At 36.4% G+C, this 24236-nt stretch overlaps 1 protein-coding gene across 3 annotated transcripts in view; it reads left to right on the top strand.

Moving 5' to 3' along the window:
• Positions 1-7782: 7782 nt before the first annotated feature.
• LOC133523374 (protein cueball) overlaps positions 7783-24236 on the top strand; it is a 38456-nt gene continuing 22002 nt past the window's right edge. For 2 of the 3 annotated variants that reach the window (XR_009800219.1, XM_061858901.1), the window contains exon 1: positions 7783-8247. Coding sequence is in view for 2 of the 3 variants with exons in the window: in XM_061858901.1 (XP_061714885.1) it covers positions 8187-8247 (61 nt within the window). In the remaining variant the exon portion in view is untranslated. The remainder of the gene's footprint in view (positions 8248-24236) is intronic. The other variant, XM_061858900.1, reaches the window with a different exon arrangement.

The following is a 24236-nucleotide window of genomic DNA, read 5'->3' as shown; positions in this document are numbered from 1 at the left end:
TGACAAACATCTTCGCTACGCATCCTCGCACAGCGTTGGTGGAAACGCAGCCTTATTCTGTCCCGTCTGATTAACAAAACTTGTTAGAAGAATTATTGTAGCTACCACGATGCATTTTTTTACGAATTAAAGGAACGATAAGGGTAAAACAAAAGTGATCAGGAGATGTAACTATGGCAATGTGCGAGAAGAAAAAAATGATTTTTAACTAATATCGCCTTTTGACTTCCAGTTTTTAAAAGTTTTTATTTAACTTGCTCTGTTAGTATTGTGTAAGTATGTATGTGTGGGTCAAATCTTGGGAGCTAAATTTGACCCACTTCCCTATTTCCGATTGAGCTGAAAAGCATACATATGTAAGTCGGGTGACAACATGACAACGCAATAATATGGTAACTCTCATAGTCATACTCTACTCGCACATCATCGAGCGATAGAAACCATCCAGCTGATCTGATGATCGAGACAGGAGGTGGCCATAGGAACTCTGTCTGTAATCAAACAACGCAACGTGTTTGGAGTTTTTAGAATTATCTCGATGAGTATTAGTTGCCTGTGGTAAGAAAAGTACAGTCAGCGGTAAAATATCATTAAATGAAATTTTTGCCTAAACCTTTATATTATATTATACCTGAGACGAGTGCTCGGTAAGCGATAAGAATGAAGCCTGGCAAATGTGATGTTTCACGTAGAAGCTTCAAGGAAACCAGCACGGTGAACCCAAGTTTTAGGAAACGTTGCACATTTCCGTCCGTATGAGTAAAAGCAGCTTCTGAAAATGTACTTTTAAATTTTAAAATTGTTTTGTATCAAATACTTCCAAAACAGTTTAGACACGAAATCATAAAATAAGAAGATAACCTTGTATTACTAATCTTGTACCCGTACACGGAGTAATAGAGTCCTGGGGGCCTAGCCAAGTGACAATCGTTGATAGACAAGCGCTTTGCTCGGTGATAAGGGTCAATTTTGTTTAACTAAAAAGTAACAGTATTAACTAAGGTGTATTGGGATAACTTCGAAAGCGAAGTACCTAAATTTATAAATTACTGAATATTCAACCCGCCATACATACATTTATAGTTGTGTGGTCCACCATTTGTACTTTTTATGTGCAAAAGTTCAAAATAAATAAACCAGTAGCACTTCATACTTTGGCAATATTTACGCTTCTGTCACATAATAAATAATAGTACTACCGTACAGAAATGACACTTCCTACCAAACCGAAGTTTGACAGCGATTCATGGACGAATTATTTTCTAATGTAGGGCACTAGCCCTTTCGGCCATTTAGGGTTGTCAAAATTCAAGTCATTGTCTATCTGTGGTCGTGCACGTGTGGACGTCAAGTTGTGCCAACCCTTATAATTGCTGGGCGCAATGCTGAGCCGAACGGAACCGAGAAAAGCAGAAGGGAGGAGTGTCTCCCCACAGCTTCTGTTACGCTTACCAAGGCATGTTGCTTACTGTGTTGCTACCGTAGAAAAAGCTTCCAACTTAGTAGGTAGTTGGTCGCTAGACCCGCCTCGGCTTCGCACGGGTTACAAGAAACATTAACAAATTATGCACCTATTAAACTATCCTCAAGAATCACTATATTGATAGGTGAAAACCGCATGAAAATCCGTTCAGTGGTTGAGTTTATCGCGAACATACATCAGACAGACAGACGCGGCGGAGGACTTTGTTTTATGTAAGTAAGTACTTATAAGGTGTAAGTAAGATTTGTTATTTTCAAAATGATCCCATTTTTGAAGTTACCGCAATAGGGTAAAGGCACCAGTGCTCAGCCATGCACCAGAGCTCAGCCTTTCTTGCTTATTTTTCGTCGTAATTATCAGTTTTTCAGATTTTCATGCCAAAAGTAGGTAATACTATAGATTGATGAACTATGAATTGAAGAATAATTTAATTTTTAAAAGAATGTCTAGCTTGAACCACAACACTACTTTAAAGAAGTGCTGTCTTCTGACATGAAAGGTTAGGTGGCACATGGTATTTTGATCATAGCAGCCGAATTATGATTTTTTGTTATAAGAATGTGCACTTATTAATACTGACTATTGGGAACATTTTTTTTATACAAAATCTAATAGTCAGCCGCCCCTGGCCGACTACTGGGTTTGAGGCAGTAATTTTAAAAAGGTAGTAAACCCAGAAGTCAGCCGAGGGAGGCTGACCATAGGATTAAGGATTTTTTTATTTTCAATTTCAATGTAAGTCGTTAAATCAAGTACCTTTAAATATTTACATTATTATGACTTTATTTAATTGAAATAGATGGTAGTTCAAGGCTGTCTGTTGATACACATGGGGCTGATTACTGGCAATAAGGCCCTTTCATTCTATTTCATGAAATATTTCAAAAAGCTGAATTCAAATACGTTTTATTCTTTATAAAAATTAAATGTTATTAAATTATTGAAGAGTAAAAACATGAATAATTCTTATTGGTCAATAAGTGGGCAAATGAGACGATCTTGAACATAGAAATTTCGTAAAAAGGCTGTCTACTGGTGTCTTTACCCTACACCTTATCCGGTTCTATGTAGAGACGTGATCGTACGTCGCCGTCGCTCGGATCTCGGATCAAACACCTGATTTCAATGCATGGGAGCTCTCACGAGATTTCCGGGATTTATTCAACAAGTTTGTCCTTTGTACGAAATCCCTTTACGAGATCTTTACGCCATACGCATACCTAACCTACTGTACAGTCGAGTTCATAAATATGTGTACATTTTTCACTTTAATCCATTGTGATAACGTGAAAAAATGTATACATGTTTATGAATTCGACTGTATTACGTATTGGAAAGGTCAGCGAGGTCAAAACGTTACAGTAGTTAAATGTACAATTATATTTAATGGCACACTTAGGACCACTTGTACCAATCACTAACCCGGGATTAACCGGTTAAACCTGGAGTTACTATGGTTATAGGACATTATTACACAAATTGACTAAGTCCCACGGTAAGCTCAATAAGACTCGTGTTGAGGGTACTTAGACAATGATATATATAATATATAAATATTTATAAATACTTAAATACATAGAAAACATCCATGACTCAGGAACAAATATCCGTGCTCAACACACGAATAAATGCCCTTACCAGGATTTGAACCCGGGACCTTCAGCTTCGTAGGCAGGGTCACTACCCACTAGGCCAAACTGGTCGTCAAAACAACCACAACAACCACCAGTACAATTTAGACACTGGGTTAGCTGTTTAACCGGTTAACCCCGGGTTAGTGGGATGGTGCAAGTGACGCTTGTATATTTTATATAGGACTAAGTTATTGTACTGTTATGTTGCTAGTAGGTATTGTGTTTGCTGCCTGAATTTGTCCCTTAACCTGTAACCACAGTGAACATTTGTTGCTACCATCAGAGAAAGGTCCTTACATTACGCTTCATGTGCAATAAGGACCTTTTTATCAGAATACATGTTAGAATTTCAGATCGAATGGTTCTTATTGCACTTGAAGCATAAGGACCTTTCTGCGATGGAAAGCCAAATTCTTATAAACAGCCGGCTACAATGCCAATTTCAATAAGAATTAAAAATATTTTAAAAACAAGAGAATACTGACGCTTAATGCCATCTAGCGACGAGTATTGGCATTAATACGTACTATCGCGCACAACATTAGCAAGCTCTTTCTCAGCCAGTCCTCTGACTGTAGATGTAGGAACTGTTCCATAGATGGCGCCACAATACAAACTGATTACAATAGAACTGATCTCAGGGTGACTTTCAGACAGTCGATGTTTTATGTACTGATAGTGAAACCGAGGGATAGTTTATTATCTTATTGTTATTATTATATGATATTATACTCAATTTTTATTCGTTAGGGTGTTAATTGATTCCTGAAAGTTCAACAGGAAAATGTAATTAAATATAATAACTATATTGATTAGCATTGCATCCGCATCGAAGAAAATAGAGCAAGAATCAGACCAAAGTAGGCAACGATTTTGATTGCACAGCCTATGCAAGTGTTAAGTAGAAGTCATCATTTCATAGAAGTTTGACGTTTAAAATAACACTTGCACCCTCTGGGCTGTCAAAATAGGTGCCAACTTATCTTGGTCTGACTCTAAACTACCAATGACCCGGACCCGGACCCGGGTATGTCCTTAAACTACGTCCACAAGAGAGGTATGGGCATTGTGAATGGTATCTCGCTCTGTGTGGTAGGGCACAGCACAGCGGATGTCATTCCAGATCTAGAGCAGAGCCCAACTGGGGAAGTACCTCCACCTTACAGAAAATCGCAGGCAAATAACACTACACCCTAATCATAGTGTTGTGTTCCTGCCGGTGAGTAAGGTTGCCAGAGCTCAACGAGGGTGGGAGGGGGTTAGGGTCGGCAACGCGCATGTAACTCCTCTGGAGTTGCAGGCGTACATAGGCTACGGATACTGCTTACCATCAGGCAGGCCGTATGCTTGTTTGCCACCGACGTAGTATAAAAAAAAATGACTACCGATCATTTTATTGCACAAAATAGAATACCTACTTAATGCACAAATGGCGAACTTAACGCATATGACATCCTGTGCTAGTCAACCATAGAATTACATGTTAAAATGGTCCAAAGTGAACATTTGAGCAGATGAATAAAAACATAAAAAAATAATTACACGAAGACATAAAAATGTTTTGAAGTAAAATAATCTATTTAGGAAGTGGTGGTGGAGTGGTGTCGTAACCTGCGGGAAGGCACCACCACCTCAAGCAGAAGCCAACTCGCAGAGCTGCTGGACCACCCCAGGAGTCAAGACACATCTGTGATCGATGCGGCAAGAAATGCCGATCGGCCATTGGTCTATACAGTCATCGCAATCGATATAGGCTGTAGACTACTTCCTCAAAATACCTCCTTATTCGCTGCAACTATCATCTGCAAAGATGCTGTGGCCAATGATGAGGAAGTGGATAACTGGATACCAAAGTCCATGACTATAACAAAATCGTTGTCATAGCTAAAACTTCAACTCGCATACCGGTAAATACGACCTTGAAATAAAAGTAAAGCCAAATACAGTAATTTATTGCTAACGAATTAATTGAACAAACACATTATGTCAACGCGTAATGAAATTTAAACTGTCGGTAGAATGTTAAAGCTCTGTCGTTTCCGGTCACGAAGTAAATACTTCCTCTTCCAACGTACTTCCCGTTCCCCATAACTATATCAGAAACTTGATATATGATGTATTATCTATAAAACTACAATGTAATAATTATAGCGCACCACTTTGAATGTCAATAAAACACTTCCTCTTTAGAACGTTTTGTTTTTAGAACATAAGTTCTCTGCCGAAGTTTTCACAATAGACTACAGTAAGTATGGGATTTCAAAAAAATAACAATCTAGTGAGGTTTGGACTCGCGCGTCGCGCCTCAAGGGCGGAGCCTAACATAATACAATTTTTTTCAAATTTTATTTTCGTTAGATCGGCTTAAGTCACGCTTGGCCTTCTTATAGGGTTTTCTATAATCCATGGTTCCTAAAGAAGTACTTTTCCTGGGTAAAGCATAATTCATTTTTATTTTTAGGGTTCCGTACCTCAAAAGGAGAAAACGGAACCTTTATAGGATTCAGTCATCAGTACGTTATCATTGCCAAACACCCCTATATCATATCCATGATATAATCGCTTATTTTATAGTATGCTCGCGAAACGAGTATTTGCTTAGCAACAGTTACTTAAATAAATATCATATCATTATGACCGGCCCCTCTCTCTCTCTCTTGCAATGCAACCCCTCTCTGGTGTTGCAGGTATCCATGGGCAACGGTACGATACGGTGCTTACCATCAGGCGATTTGTCTGCTCGTTTGCTTCCTATATTATAAAAAACTACTTATAATTAACTAAGGAGGAGCTATTATTTACAATTAGATTCTGCCTGAAATAGGGTCGTTTCTAATTTTTTGAAACGCTCGTATTACATTCTATATTAACTAAAAGTTGCCCTATAATTCAACTTTTATACTAAAAACGGCTTTAAATATGTTAAATTAACAAAATATATTTTGACAGATGCTTTCGCGCCCAAAACGCTCTTTGAAAATTGTGTGACGTCACAGTTTACGGTTTGATACATAACTACATACGCACGTAGAAGATACGAACTATCAACTGACATTTGTCATTTGTTGTTTATCGCCTAACTGTCAATAGTGTCTCGGATTGACACTATTGACAGTTAGTTGTGACGTCATCAGAATCTTCAATGACGTTTCGTGTTTGGTCACGTAACGTGTGCCAAAAGATATTTTAAATTCAATCTTTACAAAAATCTGGTCATTACAGGTCCCCTAAAAGTTGTTTAACATGTTCTTATAATCCAAAAGAATTTATTGGGATACAATTCTGCCCTAAGATTTGTAGATGGAAACAACCCTATTACAGTTTCATGATAGGAAGACTCACAGTCAAAGTTTAAATAATAGTTATTTGTGCAACAAGAGAGGAAAGTTGTTTTTTCTTGCGAGTGTTGATTTTGAGTCGCGAGTAAGCGAAAATTTCGAGTAAGTGATTCTAAGTTAGAATATTGAGCGTAGCGAGGGACTCAAAAACACGAGATGTACAATAACTTTGCTCTCGTGTGACACATACAACTTTTCACCTCAGTAATACCGTGTGCGCAAGCAATGAGGTCCACAAATAGCACTAATGCCTATAAGCAATCAACTTAGTGTGGAGATGTGTAAATGAAAAGTTAAAAGTATATGCAGTAAATAATGTTTAATACAGTTGCTCAAAATGTGCTACTTTACGTTAGCTGTTTTGCGTTCGCAAAATTGGTTTTTGCAAACCTTTAAACGGTGATTAGCATAGCACCTAAGAAGTACATTGAGAAAACTTTGCTTAGAAATACAATGAAAATATTAACCATATAAAATAATTCGGCCCGCAATATACAAACCCTTTCATACGACACCACACACGATAGGTCTCTGAAAAAAAGTCCTATACAAAAAATTAAGGACTCGGCACTCCCCTCCTAAGGGATTTTTTTTTAGGAACTGCGGTGCTCTAGTATGCGTGTGCCAAATGGCTAAACTGTACATCGATTTGCAGTTTTTTTATGCGTATACCTTACACTACTAGTAAAAGGTAACTCTCAACGTAATGTTCATTGCTACATACATTGCTGATCGGTAATTTTTGAAAAATTAATTACATACGGAGTTATAATTACTACACGGGTAAGTTCTATGTCTGGTTTGGTTTATTGCCTGTATTGGATGAATACACTGTATAATGTATATTAATACAGGTCAATGCATATGATATATAGGTATTATTACATGTAAGCTAGCAAAAAAGCCCAAGGTGTCCATTGTTGTTAGAACACGTGTCATTGTTTTTAATATGTTTGCTGAATTTGAACATGTTTCGAAAAACGAGACTTGAAGTAAATACCTATATACAAATAGGCATATATTACTACCTAATTAGCATCATCATCACTAACAATGAATTCGCTTTTAATTTAGCACTGCAGTTGATTAAATGAATATATTATTGCACCAAAAACTCTAACTACACCTGGCCATATAATCCGAGGTGTTTTGACCATTGACATATATTATATGTCAATGGTTTTGACTCTGACCCATGATTCAGCCATTAACAATACAAACATGAGAAGTGGACCCTCACTTCACTTCGATATCGGTGTATGCATGCCAAAGTGGTCGACTTCTGAGAAAGTTCGAACCTCGTAATTAAATAAATCTGTGGCCTTCTTGCGTTAGTTCGGTGTGTTGTAAAGATAGAGGAAAACATTATCATCAGATTGTCAGGCGGAACATTGAGTCGGTAGTCATAATTTAATTAGGCCAAAACCTGTAAATGGAATCTAATCATTAGATTCATTAGGTAGATATCATTTCCGAAGTTCCAAACGGCCTCCTACGCTTAGATCGCGATAAGACAGATATGCCGCATGCGCGAATGCGAAACTTCTTCAATGAACCTATTGTCGTTCTAGCCAGTGCTGTGCAACCGGTGACCGCGATTCGCCAGTTTCGGTCGAACACGCGGCGCGAGTGGTCGTGCCGCCCTCTATCAGCCATTAAGCTGAAACTCGCCACTTATTTCCGATCCAAATGTGCTTTTGAATGAGACTGTACCAAAATTTATGAGACAAAATGTGCAACGCGCTGTGTTTCGCCCTTATCGCGCTTTCTGTCAACCTCGTGAAATCATGGGGTAAGTAGTAAAATCAGCTGATACGCGGGACACACGTGCGTTTTTTTCTGAGTTATATAATAATTGAAGGTTATTGTTGAACTAAAAAGTGTTACTATGGGCAGTCTGGTTCGTTCTTCATTCAGTTAATTGTGATATTTGATTAAATAACATCAATAGGTTGTCAATTTATTTGGCGCCACGGCACCATTGCCGGGGGACCGCTAGTCACGTAGGCCACTTCGGTGCTAACCGGCCGAGTTAGAAAGGCGCTAACTCGGTAGATGCTCGGTGATAAACAGTGCAACATAACTTAGCAACGTAGCGTTCCTGCAATGTGGAAAACTGGAAAAGCGGCTTAGAGCATAAACGTTATCTTAAGGGCATGTAAACATAGCGATCATATTGAATAGATCAATACTAATATTCAAATGATAATGTTTGTTTGTGTAGACACCATGACGTGTTAATTATCAACATGCGTGCGCTATTAGCATGTTACTTTACAGTCGTTACATCAAGCTGTATTTACCAGTAGGTAGGTATTTACTCCTACATACGTAGGTAACCGTGAAAATATATTTACAAGGTCTTGTCGCCAGTGAAAATAAAGAGAATCATTTTCGCTTTCGTGCGTATATGATAATAATATAGGTACCTACACCTACATAATGTTATTTAGGTAGATACAGGTAATTTAAAGCGCTGGTGGCCTAGCGGTAAGAGCGTGCGACTTGCAATCCGGAGGTCGCGGGTTCAAACCCCGGCTCGTACCAATGAGTTTTTCGGAACTTATGTACGAAATATCATTTGATATTTACCAGTCGCTTTTCGGTGAAGGAAAACATCGTGAGGAAACCGGACTAATCCCAACAAGGCCTAGTTTACCCTCTGGGTTGGAAGGTCAGATGGCAGTCGCTTTCGTAAAAACTAGTGCCTACGCCAAATCTTGGAATTAGTTGTCAAGCGGACCCCAGGCTCCCATGGGCCGTGGCAAAATGCCGGGACAACGCGAGGAAGAAGACAGGTAATTTAAAGTTAAAGCTTCTTGATAACTGATAAAGGGACCTATCTACATATGTAATAAAGTGTAAAAATAAAAATAAAAACCTTACTTCATCGAATCATTATCTCGGCGAGCTCACCCCGTTGAAATTTCCATTTTTATGCAGCCAACTTCCCCCTAAAGAAATTTCAAATACCTATTTAAAGGCTTGAAAAATTCACAGAACGTCGGACAACTCGGAAACGATGAGATAAATATGTACGAAAGTGAAATGGTTGTGCCATACGCCCTACACCGGTACTTCAGTCCTTTTTACCAATTCCGACTATTTTAAACATTTAAAAAAATATATATTTATTTAATCTTTATTGCACAAAAGAAAACCTTGTAGTACAAAAGGCGGACTTAATGCCATGAGGCATTCACGAGAAATTTCACAAGAATCGCTTGAGAAATGCGACCTGCAGAGGAGAACATCCGGACATACGAAAGCATTTTTGTTTAAGCTGAAACTGAGACCTTCGCTAAAGCTCTGTCAATAATAGAGCCATTACTTAACACTAGTTTTTGGTTATTTTTATGTTATATCTACTCAGACTCACGAGCTGTTTCCATCCCTATAAAAAAATCCCAAGATTTTTGTTTCCATTTCCTTGTTTTATTTATAGACTTAGGATGACGGTAATGCAATGGAAGGATCGAAAATGTATGGGAATGGGATTTTATTTTTCTCCTATTAGTATCAAAAGAGCTCGATATTCTGAATAGAAATAATATAAATGTTCCCAAAATAACTAAACAAGTATAGTGTACTTAGTAAAATGGCCCAATTACACGAAGTTGGGTACGGTCATGGAAATTAATTTGAGTACCATAACATTTCGTACCTTGTCACAGTGAGTACAGTGACAATAGTATGAAGTCCCTTGCGACTTTCATATTGATTGTTACTGTGACAAGGTACGAAATGGCAAGTATTGAAATTTAACTCTGACTGTCCTACTAGGTATAGAAATTGCTAATGTAGTTTGATTACTTCGTCTTGTTGCTGAAACTGTTTCAGTGTAGGTAGTGTAGGTACCAAGGAATCGGATATTTCAGCTTAAGCCAATTTCAGCTCAAAGGATAAGTTACAGATAACAATATTTTTGCGTTCAAAAGTATCAATTATATTCTTATTGTTTTGCATATATTACCTAAATTTTTTTTCACCACACCGGCTGATCAAAATCTGATGAGATAGTTGCATTTTAACCGCAAGAATGACAAAGTTATCTTCACTATACCAGCTGGTACCGAAAGGCTCTCTTAATTGATCAAAGACTAATGAGAAAGTTGCATTTTATCCACATGTGGGGCAAAGTAATCAGATGCAAATTTTGAGTTGTAAAATTAATTAAAATTATGAATGATGATTTTGAATATTTTTTTTTATTACGTTCATTTGGCTTTGATTTGGTTTGATTTTTGTAGTTAGTAATTTCCTCGCGTTGGTGTGGTGAACAATTTTGTGTTTCACTCGGAGACAAAGTTTGTTAAGCAAAGTGCCTTGAAACTCTCTCGACGCTCAAGGAATCTTCAATTTTGGAGTTTTTCGCTTGCTTGGGTAGGTATCAATATTAGCATGAGAGGTTAAACAACAACTTTGCCCCCTTGTAAAACAAATAACTATCGTAAAGCTATTAGAAAATGGTGGATAATACTATTGATAATTACTGTAGGTATCTTTAAAGAAAATAAATCTTAAACGACAACTTTATTTACATGATATAAAGGGATGTTACTTATTATAATTAGCTTGAAAGCCTTGACGAAATAATTAATAGCTATCATCAAGTAAGTTATCGCTCTGACTTGATTTATGTCGCATTATCAATACAATTGACTATTAAATTAATAGCGTTTTCTCCGAGATAAGTGAGAAAAGAGCGAAATTCCAATGTCACCAATGAGAAAAACATGAATAATACAGAGTTACAGGCTAATGGCGCTACTCATTAAACGCCTGGCAAGTCTAACAAACCCTTGATAATTTTTTCCTTATCTGTCATTTTGACATTTGAGTTAGGACGGGACGAAATTTAACAAAGGTTTTCTAAGTTGTATGAAAAAGGGGGCGTAGTATAAATTGTATAGCTTCATTCACGGTAATCAGATTCACGTCTCTCCTTTGGACATAACTAAAGCTAGAAAGCCGAATTATCTGATTGAAACGTATATGCTTAAAACCTGTGTGAAAAATCATTACTTACTATATCGTCAGGTGACAACCAAAGCTCACAAAATGAAAACAAAAATTCACCTTGTTGTGGTACTAATCGGTTCAATATGGCTCTGAACTAGTTACTGCCACAAGTTCAGAGCCATATTAGTAAATTTTCGTTGTCACCTGACGATATGCACACAAGCTGTAAACTACTGCCCACAGGAGATACAACTTTTGTTATAAAATATGTGCATGTGTGATAGGTCAGTGGGGAATCCTGTGTTTATTGAATATCGAAGGGTAAAACGATGCGGAAATATTAGCGAATATCCTAAGCGACTGAAGAGATTTTTTTCAGTGATAAGTATTGTAGATTCTATTATAGGTACCTACTTTAATACTAGTTGTATTGTAGTACTGTATAGTCTAGTTTCTGAAGAATTATATAACTGCATTCAACCAACAAACTCACGTATCGTTACATTATTTTAGGTTACCCAATGGAAACCCTCCTGTCATTACCTAATGATTTTTAAATTTGGGCATTAGGGCATCGACCTATTATTAGGTCGCCCTTCAATTCATTGGCCGATGAGGTCAATTGCATACGTTTCAACAGGTTATTTTTTAAGAAATTTCTAGTAAGACGTTCTATTAGGCAATGTTTGTTGCCCTAAGTAAAAAAATATAAAAAAATGTCTTCGGTTGATCTTAGATACAATGAATACTCATAAAACCATGCCTCCAAACTAAACCTCGCCAAAAAATGTCTCTGGCATCTAGTTAAAATACAGTTACAGCTGTGGTCTTCTTTCTTCATAGGGGGCCAGAAAGTTTAAGAAATTTAAGAGGGCCAGAATTGCAGTAAAAATGTATTTTTATTTGCGGGTATCGTAAGCCAATGCCATATACTAATTATTTCATAGGGCCGGCGGCGGGCAGGATAAAATCCTTTCGCGGGCCGGAAATGGCTTTGCCCACCACTCTGCTATAGAGAGTTTTCGGTATACGTATAAATAAAAAATAATAAAATAAATAAAAACCTTAATACCTGTATTAAATAAGCAACTATAGCCAACAAATGTCGACGTTATAGGGAGTGAATCGTGAATCGAGTGACGTTATATGCAATGGAGTTTATACTGGAATAAAATGTCCTTTTAGGTAACAAAAAAAATTGCCGATGTGCGTTAATGAATAACGAATAACGATATTGAAATCCGTTATTATGAAGATATGTACGCACCAGTTTAGTTCTCGTGTGTTTGAAATATCAATTCGTTATATAGTCTGGCATACCAATTTGTTCAGTCTCTGATAGCGGTAAAATACCTATAAAAACTATATTTATTTCGGTGATGATACTAGTTAGCACAAGAAAAGGACAATTGTAGCCTCCGTGCAGGTCAGGATCTTAGTGAAGTGTTATAATTTTCCAATGTACTGGTTACAAGGGTTTAATTGCCAAAACGGTTAAATGTAGAAAGTGGTTGGTTGTTGATAGTATGGAAGATGATGATAGAGTGATTTTGCAATATTTGATCAGTACAAAAGGTGGTTTAAATTTAGGTGCTTCTAATTGGCCGCGATAAAGAATATGCGGAGCGCTCCTATTGGTGCTTTTCAAAGCCTCCGAATACTAGCCGAGCCCGACGGCTGCTTTTAGCTACTGCATTGGGAATATTTTTATATAGTAATAAGTTGCATTCGCAACAACAATAATGCTCTAGTTACAAGTGACCCTTGCCCAACTATGTGTCGCAGCGAAATAATGAAAACAGAGATTTGAACAAATCTCTAAGGGTTATGATCAAATCACGCAGGATGTTAAATGACGCATCCATATCATCATTTCCCTAGAAAAATTCAGTCATTTTATCAAATCACTGACTCTGTTTAGATATATATCTACTTAGGTATATATCTCTCCCACAAAGAAGGCCAGTTAATCTGAAGAACCCCCGTGGCGAGCAAGGCACAAGTTGGAAACGAATCCCTACTAATATTAGAAATTCAAAAATAACTCTGTGTCTCTTTGTTAGGTATCTGTTCACGCTTAAACCGCTGAACCGATTTAGATGAAATTTGCTAAGGAGATAGTTTGAGGCCCGGAGAAGGACATCATAGTTTTTATCGATCATCATTATCTTTCCACATAGACGACATAGACGAAGTTGCCGGTATATAGATCGTGTCATTGACGAAGACGCGTACCTTGACTCTTATTGTCATGTTAATAAAGGCTAGATTTGACATCTGCGCGTCATCGTGGATGACACGGACTATGACGTGAGGACATAACATTTTTTTTACTAATATAACTTCTTGTTCCTAATTCAACCTCTGTCATCTTACTGACCACCGACAATAGCTCCTATCGAGGGCAAATGAAACTAGGGCACGGCCGGCAAATTCGGACATATAAGAATTACAAGACATTTTATTTAATAATGATTATGTACTTGAAACAGTTTTCGCGAGGTAATGGTTACGGAGCGTGACCACAGTTATCCGTCCATCTACTGTATGTATACAGTACCATTAGTAGTATTAGTACAAAGAAATACTATATTTTATCAACAAAGAAAAATAAAAGAAACAATTGGAATAAATGTATTTTTATGAGGTCCCATGTGAACATGTCATGTTGAAAATAATACTACTTTTTTTTGAAATTTTTGTGTTGAACATTGGAGAAGTGTTGAGGTGAACATTAAGTATTTTAACATTGTATGGAAAAAAAAACCCTGAAAATATACAGACATAGAAAAACAAATATTTTCTTCGGTTCTCAAAATTCAATACAAGGGCTCTGAAGCCAAAATCTCCAGAGGTACTTAACAAAAACAGATTAGAAATAGTTCTCTCTCACTTCAGAAATTCGTCAAAATTTGTGGTTTTTATTATTTCGCAACTACAACGACGATTTAAAAGCTTTTTTTCTTTAATTGTTATTTGGAACCTATCTTGTCTTACTGTTTAGCAAAGACCTTCCTCCAATGTCTCCATTGATCTGTATCTAGTGCTATGTCTGGCCACTCCTGCAAAGAGTCCAGTTCAACCTGTAATCACCATAGGGGACTGCCACATCCCCAATTCGAATTTTGGGGCGAAGTGATTTAACTCGGAATTTTGCTCACAACAGTCACAACTCTTCCCTTACTTATAAAAGAAAAAAAAACCCGTATTTAATGCGCGTAAATTTACGTCAGTTGGCAAAATTCGCAGAGCATTGACCTTACAAAGCTGTTATTCCTACTACACACTGATCACAACCATACAAGAATCCGTATTACCGTGACATTGAGATCCGTAACAAATATCTGTAACCGGAGATCCCACTATACTGGTTTCTGAGAGGAATGGTAACGTCGATTGCCATTCTGCACCGTTATAAAAATCCTCTAGGAAAAAGGAAATTTCTTTATGGGGCATTAAAATTCAATGACCTATTTTCAAGTTTATCAACTGCTAGTTTGAGATTTCGAGCCATATATTTAGCAGATTTGTGCGAACATTCGCTACACCCACATATTAATAGCCAAATAGTGATTTGATAAATAATGTTGACCGTTACGATAAAATGGCTTGATCATATAAATTAGATTAATGAAAGAAGGCTAATAAAGATGGTGAAACTGAATGAAAAGAGGGAATAATGGAAAACACAAATTGCGTAGTTCGTTTGTTTAGCATTAGAAAAAAAGGAAAAAAATCTTGACATGTCTTTTTATTGTAAAATACTTTTTAAAAATCAGTAACTATTACCTGTGAACGCAAAATAATGTAAATGATTGTATTTCATTTATAATTGGTACTTATTTTTCGAAAACGTTTTTAAAAAGACACGTCAAAATCGCTTACCTTTCTAATAGGTACTAAAAAAAGTGGCTGTGACATAATCGGACAGACAGACGGACATGACGAATCTATAAGGGTTCCGTTTTTTGCCATTTGGCTAGGGAACCCTAAAAACGGACTACAGAGAAAGATTACCTGACCAAATCGGAAAAACCATAGATCAGGCTCAGGTCGAGAGTTGCCTAAATCAACAAGAATCTATAAGGAGTATTTAGAAAGAAAAACAATCAATAGAGGAGCAAATGGATATTAGTGACCTCTGCCAATTTAACATAATTTGTTTTAATTGCATAATAACGGTTACAGTATATCAGTTACGCTTGCTAATAAACAATTATGTCCATAGAATCTTATGCTAGTCATTTGTCAAGGCACCTTACCTCAATTGCCTTAGAACTGTCTAACTGACATATTCGCTAACGTCAGCGCAACTTACTTTCTATACTATACATCTCGCTCGCACTTATATGAGCTGCGAGATGCATAAAAACTATAGAAAGTAAGTTACGCACGCGCTAGCGAATATGTCAGCGTCAAACTGGTGGTAATTGGGACCAAATGACAATCGTTGATATATAAGCACCAATCGAAAATAAAATAATATGTAAATGATAACGTTACTTTTAGTTGCGTCTGTCATCGCGATACATTTTTCTAAATATATTCTCGAAGTACGACTGTCATCTTGGCGGTACCCTGAGTCCCTGGGCCTAATAATACCTCGTGAACCGGCGTGGCTACGGCAAACCGGCGTTATTATATTTATGAATAGGTATGCAATTGCACAGTAAATATCGATACGGATAAAGTGCTAAAATATGTATACATGACCATATTGCCTATATATTAAGGTAGTGTGTATATATTTTTGTCACTTTGTCCGTATCGATATTTAATACCTTGACTGTACATCAGATTCCGATGGTACAGTAGTTGCCATAAAATTAGACCGAATATCAAAGAAGTTACCTTGGTAGCGCAATGTATGTATAGTACATACGTAGGTATGAAGGCAGACATTCAACCAAAAATATTCAAATATTTATATACAGACATGATAACATTATCGTGGTTTCTAGATATTATTTTTAATTCCCATTAGATAATTGTCATAACTTCACAGGTGGATATCGATTATGAAAATATGGCGCACATTTGTGCACTGATAGAGGTACTCTGTACTTATAATACTTACGTTATCCTTTTTATTAAATGATAAGAAAAGGACAATGTAGATTTTTTACGAAGATTAAAACCAACATGAAGGTTATAAAAACTAACTAAATTTCGTATTTCTGAGAGTTTTACTTTTATTTATAGAAATATGGTATTTGCTTTCTCAATCAGTATTAATCACGTGTTGTACTGTCAGGACTAAACTTGATAATTCATTGAACTGAACCGAATTAACAATATGATCATAAAATCATCATCATCACTTTTCTGAATTTACGCTCTCATTTTAAAATGACATGCTAACATTAAATGAAACTTGACGTGAACATTTACGTAATGTCTGGTACTAGTTATCGTTGCTAAAAATTGTTATACGAAAAATTGTTGTACAAAAAAATAGAGTTTGTATGTAAATTTTCTTCTCGTTTTAATTTGTTTATAATATGTACGTATGGCGGCGGCTAGGTTCACTGAGTGTTTTGACTTAAAATAAATCGAAATTTCTAGTCCTGTTTTCAATGGGCCGATTTGTTTGCATCAACATCCACAAGCATTTCATTAGTTGTTGTCATTTACAAACAATTGGACTGTAAGTTCGTTAGAACAATTGTTTTCGTATGTTCTTACATTTAAACATTGTTCACGTGTTGGATTCACGTGACAACATCGCAGTAATGACAATGATGCAAGATAAACAATTAAACACCTTTGCCATTTTTATCGTTATCACCTTTACACTCTGTCACGCTTTTATTTTTGTCTTTTAACAAATAAATAAAAAAAGTTGAGTGGTATTGCATGTCTTTCTAGCTGTAGATTATAATTCTCTTGAGAAAAATTAAAAACTAAATTTCACCCCATACAAAAAACTCCGCTCCGTCACAATTTTTGGGGACAAAAAACAAGACATCGAAAATAATTTTGACCCGTCCAACATAATTCCAAGTAACCAAATTATTAATTAGGTGCAGAAAGTTCAGATTTTTTTTTAAAGCCGTAGCGCTTTTTTGGATATAAATACGGCTGCCATATATTTAATTAGCAATCTTGACTGTCTTCAGGCCTTTCTCGAGGGACTATATCGATTCAAATCCTGAATTTTCGACTTTCGCTCGATAGAAAAAAAATCATGAACATATAGATTTGTCACATTCTAACAAATAGTAAAAGTGACGGGCAAAGAGACAAGTGATAAAAATGAAATCATGCTGCTACCGCGTGACAAATGATAAAGAGCCGGCCATCTTAGCCCTACAGCCATAAGTGAATGACCAAAGAACGAGTGAATCGATTATCTGTTTGACTTACGATCATTTTATATAAGTTATTTTTACATGCCAAATGTTAACAAGCAAAATAAACCAAAGACACATTGACTGGAAAAATACGTATGTAGCTATGTTTGAAGTTTTAGCCTTCCCGAGAACACCATGGGAGGGCGAATTCTAATTACTTTTTGCGTCTGTAATCTTTTTTTATATACCACGTCGGTATAAAAAAAATATTTCCCATCATCATTAGTAACGTATGTAGTATCTAATATCAAGAATAGACGCGGTTTACGTACAATAATTTCAAGCGTGAAAGTTGGAAACGTGATAATTGATTAACTCTCTGTGAGATTATCTACTACTCTGTATTAATCGTTTGCATGAATATTTATTCACGGTTTACAATGTAACCTTTCCTATCATTATTTCATAGTTAACTAGATCAAGAGGTGAGGTGCATTGGGGTAACTTCGAAAGCGGGACCATTTTCAAAATGGAAAATGTGTACTAAACCAAAATATCTTTTAACTGTGCAATAGCAACTGTAAGCAAAGCAACTCAGCAGATTTTATTTTGCTTTGGTAAGCGTTGTAGTAGGGAAGTGTTGCTAAATTATGAAGCAGGGTTGTCACGAATGTCGCATTCTTCTCATTCGCGAATGCGAATAGACTTAGACCAAGATAAGTTGGCAGGAGGTTGGCAGCGATTTTGATAGCCCAGCCCGTGCAGGTGTTAAGTAAACGTCATAATTACATAGAAGTTTGACGTTTAAAATAACACTTGCACTGGGGCTGTCAAAATCGCTGTCAACTTATCGTGATCTGACTTTACGAATATGTAGTTATTATCATTCCAATTAGAAAAAAATCTGTTACATAAACATAGTTACCTTAGAATGGGATGTTATAGTGTTGAAAAATGCTCTCTACTGGTCAAAATGCATTACTGGAAAACAGTTTGCGCGCACTGCTCATATGTGAGTCGACGAGACAGGACACGACTTGCGCACATTTGCATTCGCAGAACATTCGCTTCATTTGATGCGAATGTTTAAAATGATGCGAATATTCATATATACGAATGCGAATATTCGTGACATACCTATAGTCTGTATCTTTAGGTATTTAAAAAAAGGTAAACAAAATCTACCCTCAAATGGCTCCTTAAGGCAGTTGAGGGTAGATGAAAACATTACATGATCAAATAATGTAGGTTTAAAGTCTGGTCGTTCAGTGACAGATCCAGACGGTTTTGTATTTGGTTGGTTAACCAATAAATATTAAAACTACCCGAAAATGTACAAATTGTGTGTTTACCTTTTTTTAAATACCTAAAGATACAGACTATAGTATTAAGTGCTTCTGGTTTTATAGACAGTGTACGTGATCGCGGTGATAAGAATCATATTGGATCGTTTGAACCGATAAATCTAAAAGATTCACAATACATGCACAAAGTCTAACATACTCCTACTTATGTTAAAATCTCCGTAAGTCCTTGACAACAAAAGTGATGTTAATCGGTTAAAAACTCTGCAATTTCCAAACTAAGCACAAACAAGATACTATTGTTTTTGAATTGATAATAAAACCATAAATATATTTACGTCAATTGCTGAATTCTCTTGATAATTATAGCATGGTACCTATGGTTGTTTTTAAGCATATATAGCCACACACCATGTTTATATGGCGATAGATAAACCATGCCATGGAATGTTACGTGATGAGCAGCATGAACCAATGTCAAGAAGATAAGAGTTCAAACAGATAATTGTATCATAATTATAGATAAATACAGGAATAATTATAGATACGTACAGTACAGCGCCTTATCGCGAATCCTTGAATGTCGCGAAATACCTTACTAAATACTTCATTATAAAAGCATTGAAGGGAACGTGAAAACATTTTTTCCATAGATAGATTATAAATTTTCTCTTTGAAAAATCGTGGGTAACAGCGGGGGAGTTAACATAAGGCTACTTATAGATATACCTAATGATGATTAGATCTTATTTTTAGGGATAGAATATGAGATTTTTCATGGAGGTATAGGCAGAGGGATCGATTTGCATTTAATAAGGAAAATTTTGCCGAGATAAAACAAATTACACTAAGCCTACAATGTCTCAAAGCGTTTCGTAAAATTTTCAAGCCCTGACAGTTTGTACATATTTAGATATTCTACGATGTAACATTACGAGTATTTGTGTTCCTTCGCATAAAATCTGCGCGTATAAATAAGTCAACTAAGTATCTGTATGTTTTTGATGTTTATTTTTCATTCTTATATCCTAAACCATTCATACCTATTCGCTTTCCACATAAATATCTACCAATTAGTTAAGTATAATTTCTAAAACCAGTTATGTTATTGATCAAAATTTGCAAAATTATCAACAAAATGCAAGTGAAACTGACCCGCTGACTTTTACCGGTTTACGACATCGAAAAATACAAATATTAGAATTGAACTGAAGATCATTTTGCTAATGCCTTTACTATTAGTTTTTTATGCCACGTCGGTGACAAACAAGCATTCAACCCGCCTCACAGTAAGTGGTTACCGTAGCCTATTGATGCACAAATCCAGGGGTGTTGCATACAGTGGTCGATTCCAGACCCTTTTGGAACTTACGGTTATAGTACATTGTGCAACGGGGGAGGGGGGGGGGGGGGGTTACGTGAAATATTGAACACGAGGGTGACAACTGATAATTCCCGACCGACAGCCGCACAGGCTGGAAGGAATTAACGACACGAATTTGCAATATTACACACAATGTTTTTCATCACACTTGCGGAGAAAAAACTAATTTCTGAGCAAAATAATTATTAATACGGTGAAATTTCAAACATTCGTCTGCCGTATTGACATTTTTTGACAAATTAGGCGTCGAAGGGACAGGGGGCCTACCGCGAGAACCGAAATTCGCAAATTGCGGGGATATTTCTCTTTTACTCTCACTAAGACGTAATTAGAGTGACAGAGAAAAATGTCCGCAATTATCGAACTTCGATTTTCGCGGTTATAGCCCAGACCTATTTAAAATTGTGTAAAAATATTTAAAACGATACGATACGATATTTTGAAATATTTTTTTTTTGTTTTAAATTTAAACAAAAATATTAAATTAAGAAACGTCATTATTTTAAAAGTAAATCCTCATGGTTCGTATGAATTAGACAGAATAAACAAATGATATAACTCCTGATAGGGTTATAGCTTTTTTTTTTTCACAATCCATAACCCCCGGGGAAACAATATAGGCCTTTGTCCTTTAGTACACCTGCATGAAATAAGACCTTTTTCGAGAAAGTGTGATGAAAAGGAATTTAATTTCTGTGCAGTTTCGTACTGTCGAAGTTACAAACATCTTTACAAGCCAACGTTTCAAATGTATACTGACCGTGGCTGACAAAACGTCCTACTTTGTCGCTTGCCACAATATTTACACTTACACGACCTTATTGCTAGTGCCTTAGAGGCGTGTAAATACATTTTCACCACACCAACTGGTAAAGGCCCTCTTGATTGTTCAAAAACTAATGAGAAAGTTGCATTTTATCCACATGCCGGGCAAAGAAATTAGATTCTAATTTTGAGTTGTTTCCTTATGTTAGCTAGAAGAAATTACTTTTAAATGATGATTTCGAATCATATTTTTTTATTATGTTCATTTGGGTTTCATTTTTTTTTTTTTGATATTTCATAGCTAAGTAGTAGTTTACTCGCGTTGGGGTGGTGAAAAATTTCGTGTTTCACTCCGAGGCAAAGTTGTTTAACCCTCGTGCCTTGAAACCCTCGCAACGCTCAAGATACCCCTTTTCGAACCACTCACTACGCTCGTGGTTCAGTTTTGGAATCTTTCGCTTGCTCGGGTATCAGTATTAGCACGAGCGGTTAAACAACAACTTTGCCCCCTTGTAAAACAAATAACTATTTTAGGAACGTTGGCTGTCACTGTTGTACTTACACAATTTTTTAGGAAAACCTCAAACTTTCGTCGTTATATGTTGTCAGCTTGTCACGATTAATTTTAATCCAATTATGTACATACATAATACAATAATTGTAATTAAGTGCCTACTTAGTATTTTGTAACCCTTGTACCCAAAGCGTGTGAATGCGGCAAAACAATTATCTATAGATGATTCAATTAAAGCCACTAAAATTTGATATTGTGCATATTTATTTTTCTAGCTACCTACCACTTATTACGTATTTTCTCTTGTTTCACTCTCTCTGAAAATTCTTAATAATTCAACATTAATAATACCTAATAAAAAAAGGTGGGTGTGTAACTACCGAGTTACACACCCACCTATCAATTTTTATTAGGTATTATTAATGTTGAATTATTAAGAATTTTCAGTTTTTTTACTATTTTCGGTAAGTTCATACTAGAAGTACGTTCGGAAAGCGATAGGAGAGTTCCCTTACATTCCGCGACACTTCTCTTTCCGCACGGGCTATTACAAAATACAAATAAAATTAAAATAGTTTTTTCCAGCTTTCTCCACCACATTTCCACCTTTAACAGTTTTCTAGTACCCAAAAAGGTTATTGCAGTCAATAGTCAAAAAGGCACTAGCCAGCCAGCTAGCTATAAACATAATAATTATAAAACGTATCATTTCTATTTCTACAAACACAATTTTTGCACATTTTCTCATATTTTTTATCGCCAACCGTTTTAAATTAAATTTGTTATTTAGTAGCAGAAGCGATGGTGGCCGAGTGGATATGACGTCCGACTTTCAATCCGGAGGTCGCGGGTTCAAATCTTGGCTCGTACTAATGAGTTTTTCCGAACTTATGTACGAAATATCATTTGATATTTACCACTAGCTTTTCGGTGAAGTTAAACATCGTGAGGAAACCTGCATACATCTACGAAGAAATTCAAATGTGAAGTCCCCAATCCGCATTGAGCTAGCGTGGGGACTATAACCTAAGCCCTCTCGCTCGTCAGAGGAGGCCTGTACCCAGCAGTGGGACGCATATAGGCTGAATTATTATTATTATTTATTTATTTATTTAGGACCTGTATTACCATCAAGAAGAATTGTGGTACCGTGATGATGCCTACTAAAACATACTTTCATATTAAATATCAACGTAATTCTAACCGCGAATGCCTTTTCTCAACATGATCTGTAACAATAGCTAAAATAACATGCGCAACATTTGTGCCCGTAGAGAATTTGCTGCAAAAGCTATTGAAATACGACGCCGAAAGTTTCGCGTCGCGACGTGGCCTGGGTCACGTACGCCAATACAGGGTGAAACTGAAAACTTAATCAGAATCTCTTTTGCTAACTTATGAATTAATCGCCATTTCAATACTACAGAGTAGAGGTGATCCCAAAAGTGATCACTATTGGCGTATGTTACCCGTTTTGTCAGTTTAGTACCTACCTACACAGGAAAGACATGCAATGTACCTATGGCTATAATAGTTCATTAAATTATAAGTAGGTTACATATTAAATAAAAATGATAGGTACAACGTAATGCTAATTAGTTGAATCGAGTGATTCTGAACATGATCCGTAATAATAGCTAATATCATGCGCCGGGGCAATTGACCCCGTGCAGAATTTGATTCAAAAGCTATTGAAAGGTGACTCCGAAAGTTTCCCGACGTGGTCTGTGTCACGTACGCCATACAGGGTGAAATTTGAAAATTTCGGAAAGCAAGTTTGCTAATCCTAAGTGAGAGGATGGTACATGAAATAAAAACATACTTAATATTATTGGGTTAAAAAATTGGTTATATTTAACCTTAAACGTATAGTCACTTACTATTGGGTAAAACAGAAACAGGTGGTGTGATGCAAGTATCGCATAGAGCATTTCAGCAAAATGCATTTATACACAGCCAGGCGACAATAATACCATAATTTGCCATTTGCTGTGTTCTAGTGTTCTACTAATATGCTAAGTAAAGTACCTGTAACGGAAAGGACAGACCATCGCAACAAGTGACAAGAAAAAGTCGATTCACCCCCCTATGCCTTAATTCCAAGCACGTCTCCGATGCCGCCCTGTATGTTTTATATGTGACTAGATATGTTTATATTTAATCCGAAGACAGATGCCTGAAATTGATAACTCAGGTCGTAATAATGCGTGTGGGCGATCTCTAATGTAAACAACGGTATTCATTACTACTAGTACTGTAAACTAACACATTTAATTACACGTGAAACCATAAGTACCCAACGCTGGAAATCCATCACTAAATTATTATCATAGAGATATAGATTTTAGAGGAAAACTAATGTATGTACAAGAAAAATGTGTTACCATACGAAGCCCCGCGAGCTTCTGCATCTTTTGACACCTCTGCTCTTCGTCTTTTTTATGAACTTAATTTCCGGAAAGATGCATAGCCAAATTACACTCAATACGAAAATAATTTGACAAACATTTCTTATGTTAAAATTAAAAACTGAATCGACAGAAATATACATATGTCGTT

The sequence above is a fragment of the Cydia pomonella genome, chromosome 12 (assembly GCF_033807575.1).
Source record: "Cydia pomonella isolate Wapato2018A chromosome 12, ilCydPomo1, whole genome shotgun sequence".
Classification (NCBI taxonomy): Eukaryota; Metazoa; Arthropoda; class Insecta; order Lepidoptera; family Tortricidae; genus Cydia; species Cydia pomonella.
Note: the sequence above shows the minus strand (reverse complement) of the source record. Positions and strands in the feature narration are given on the sequence as shown.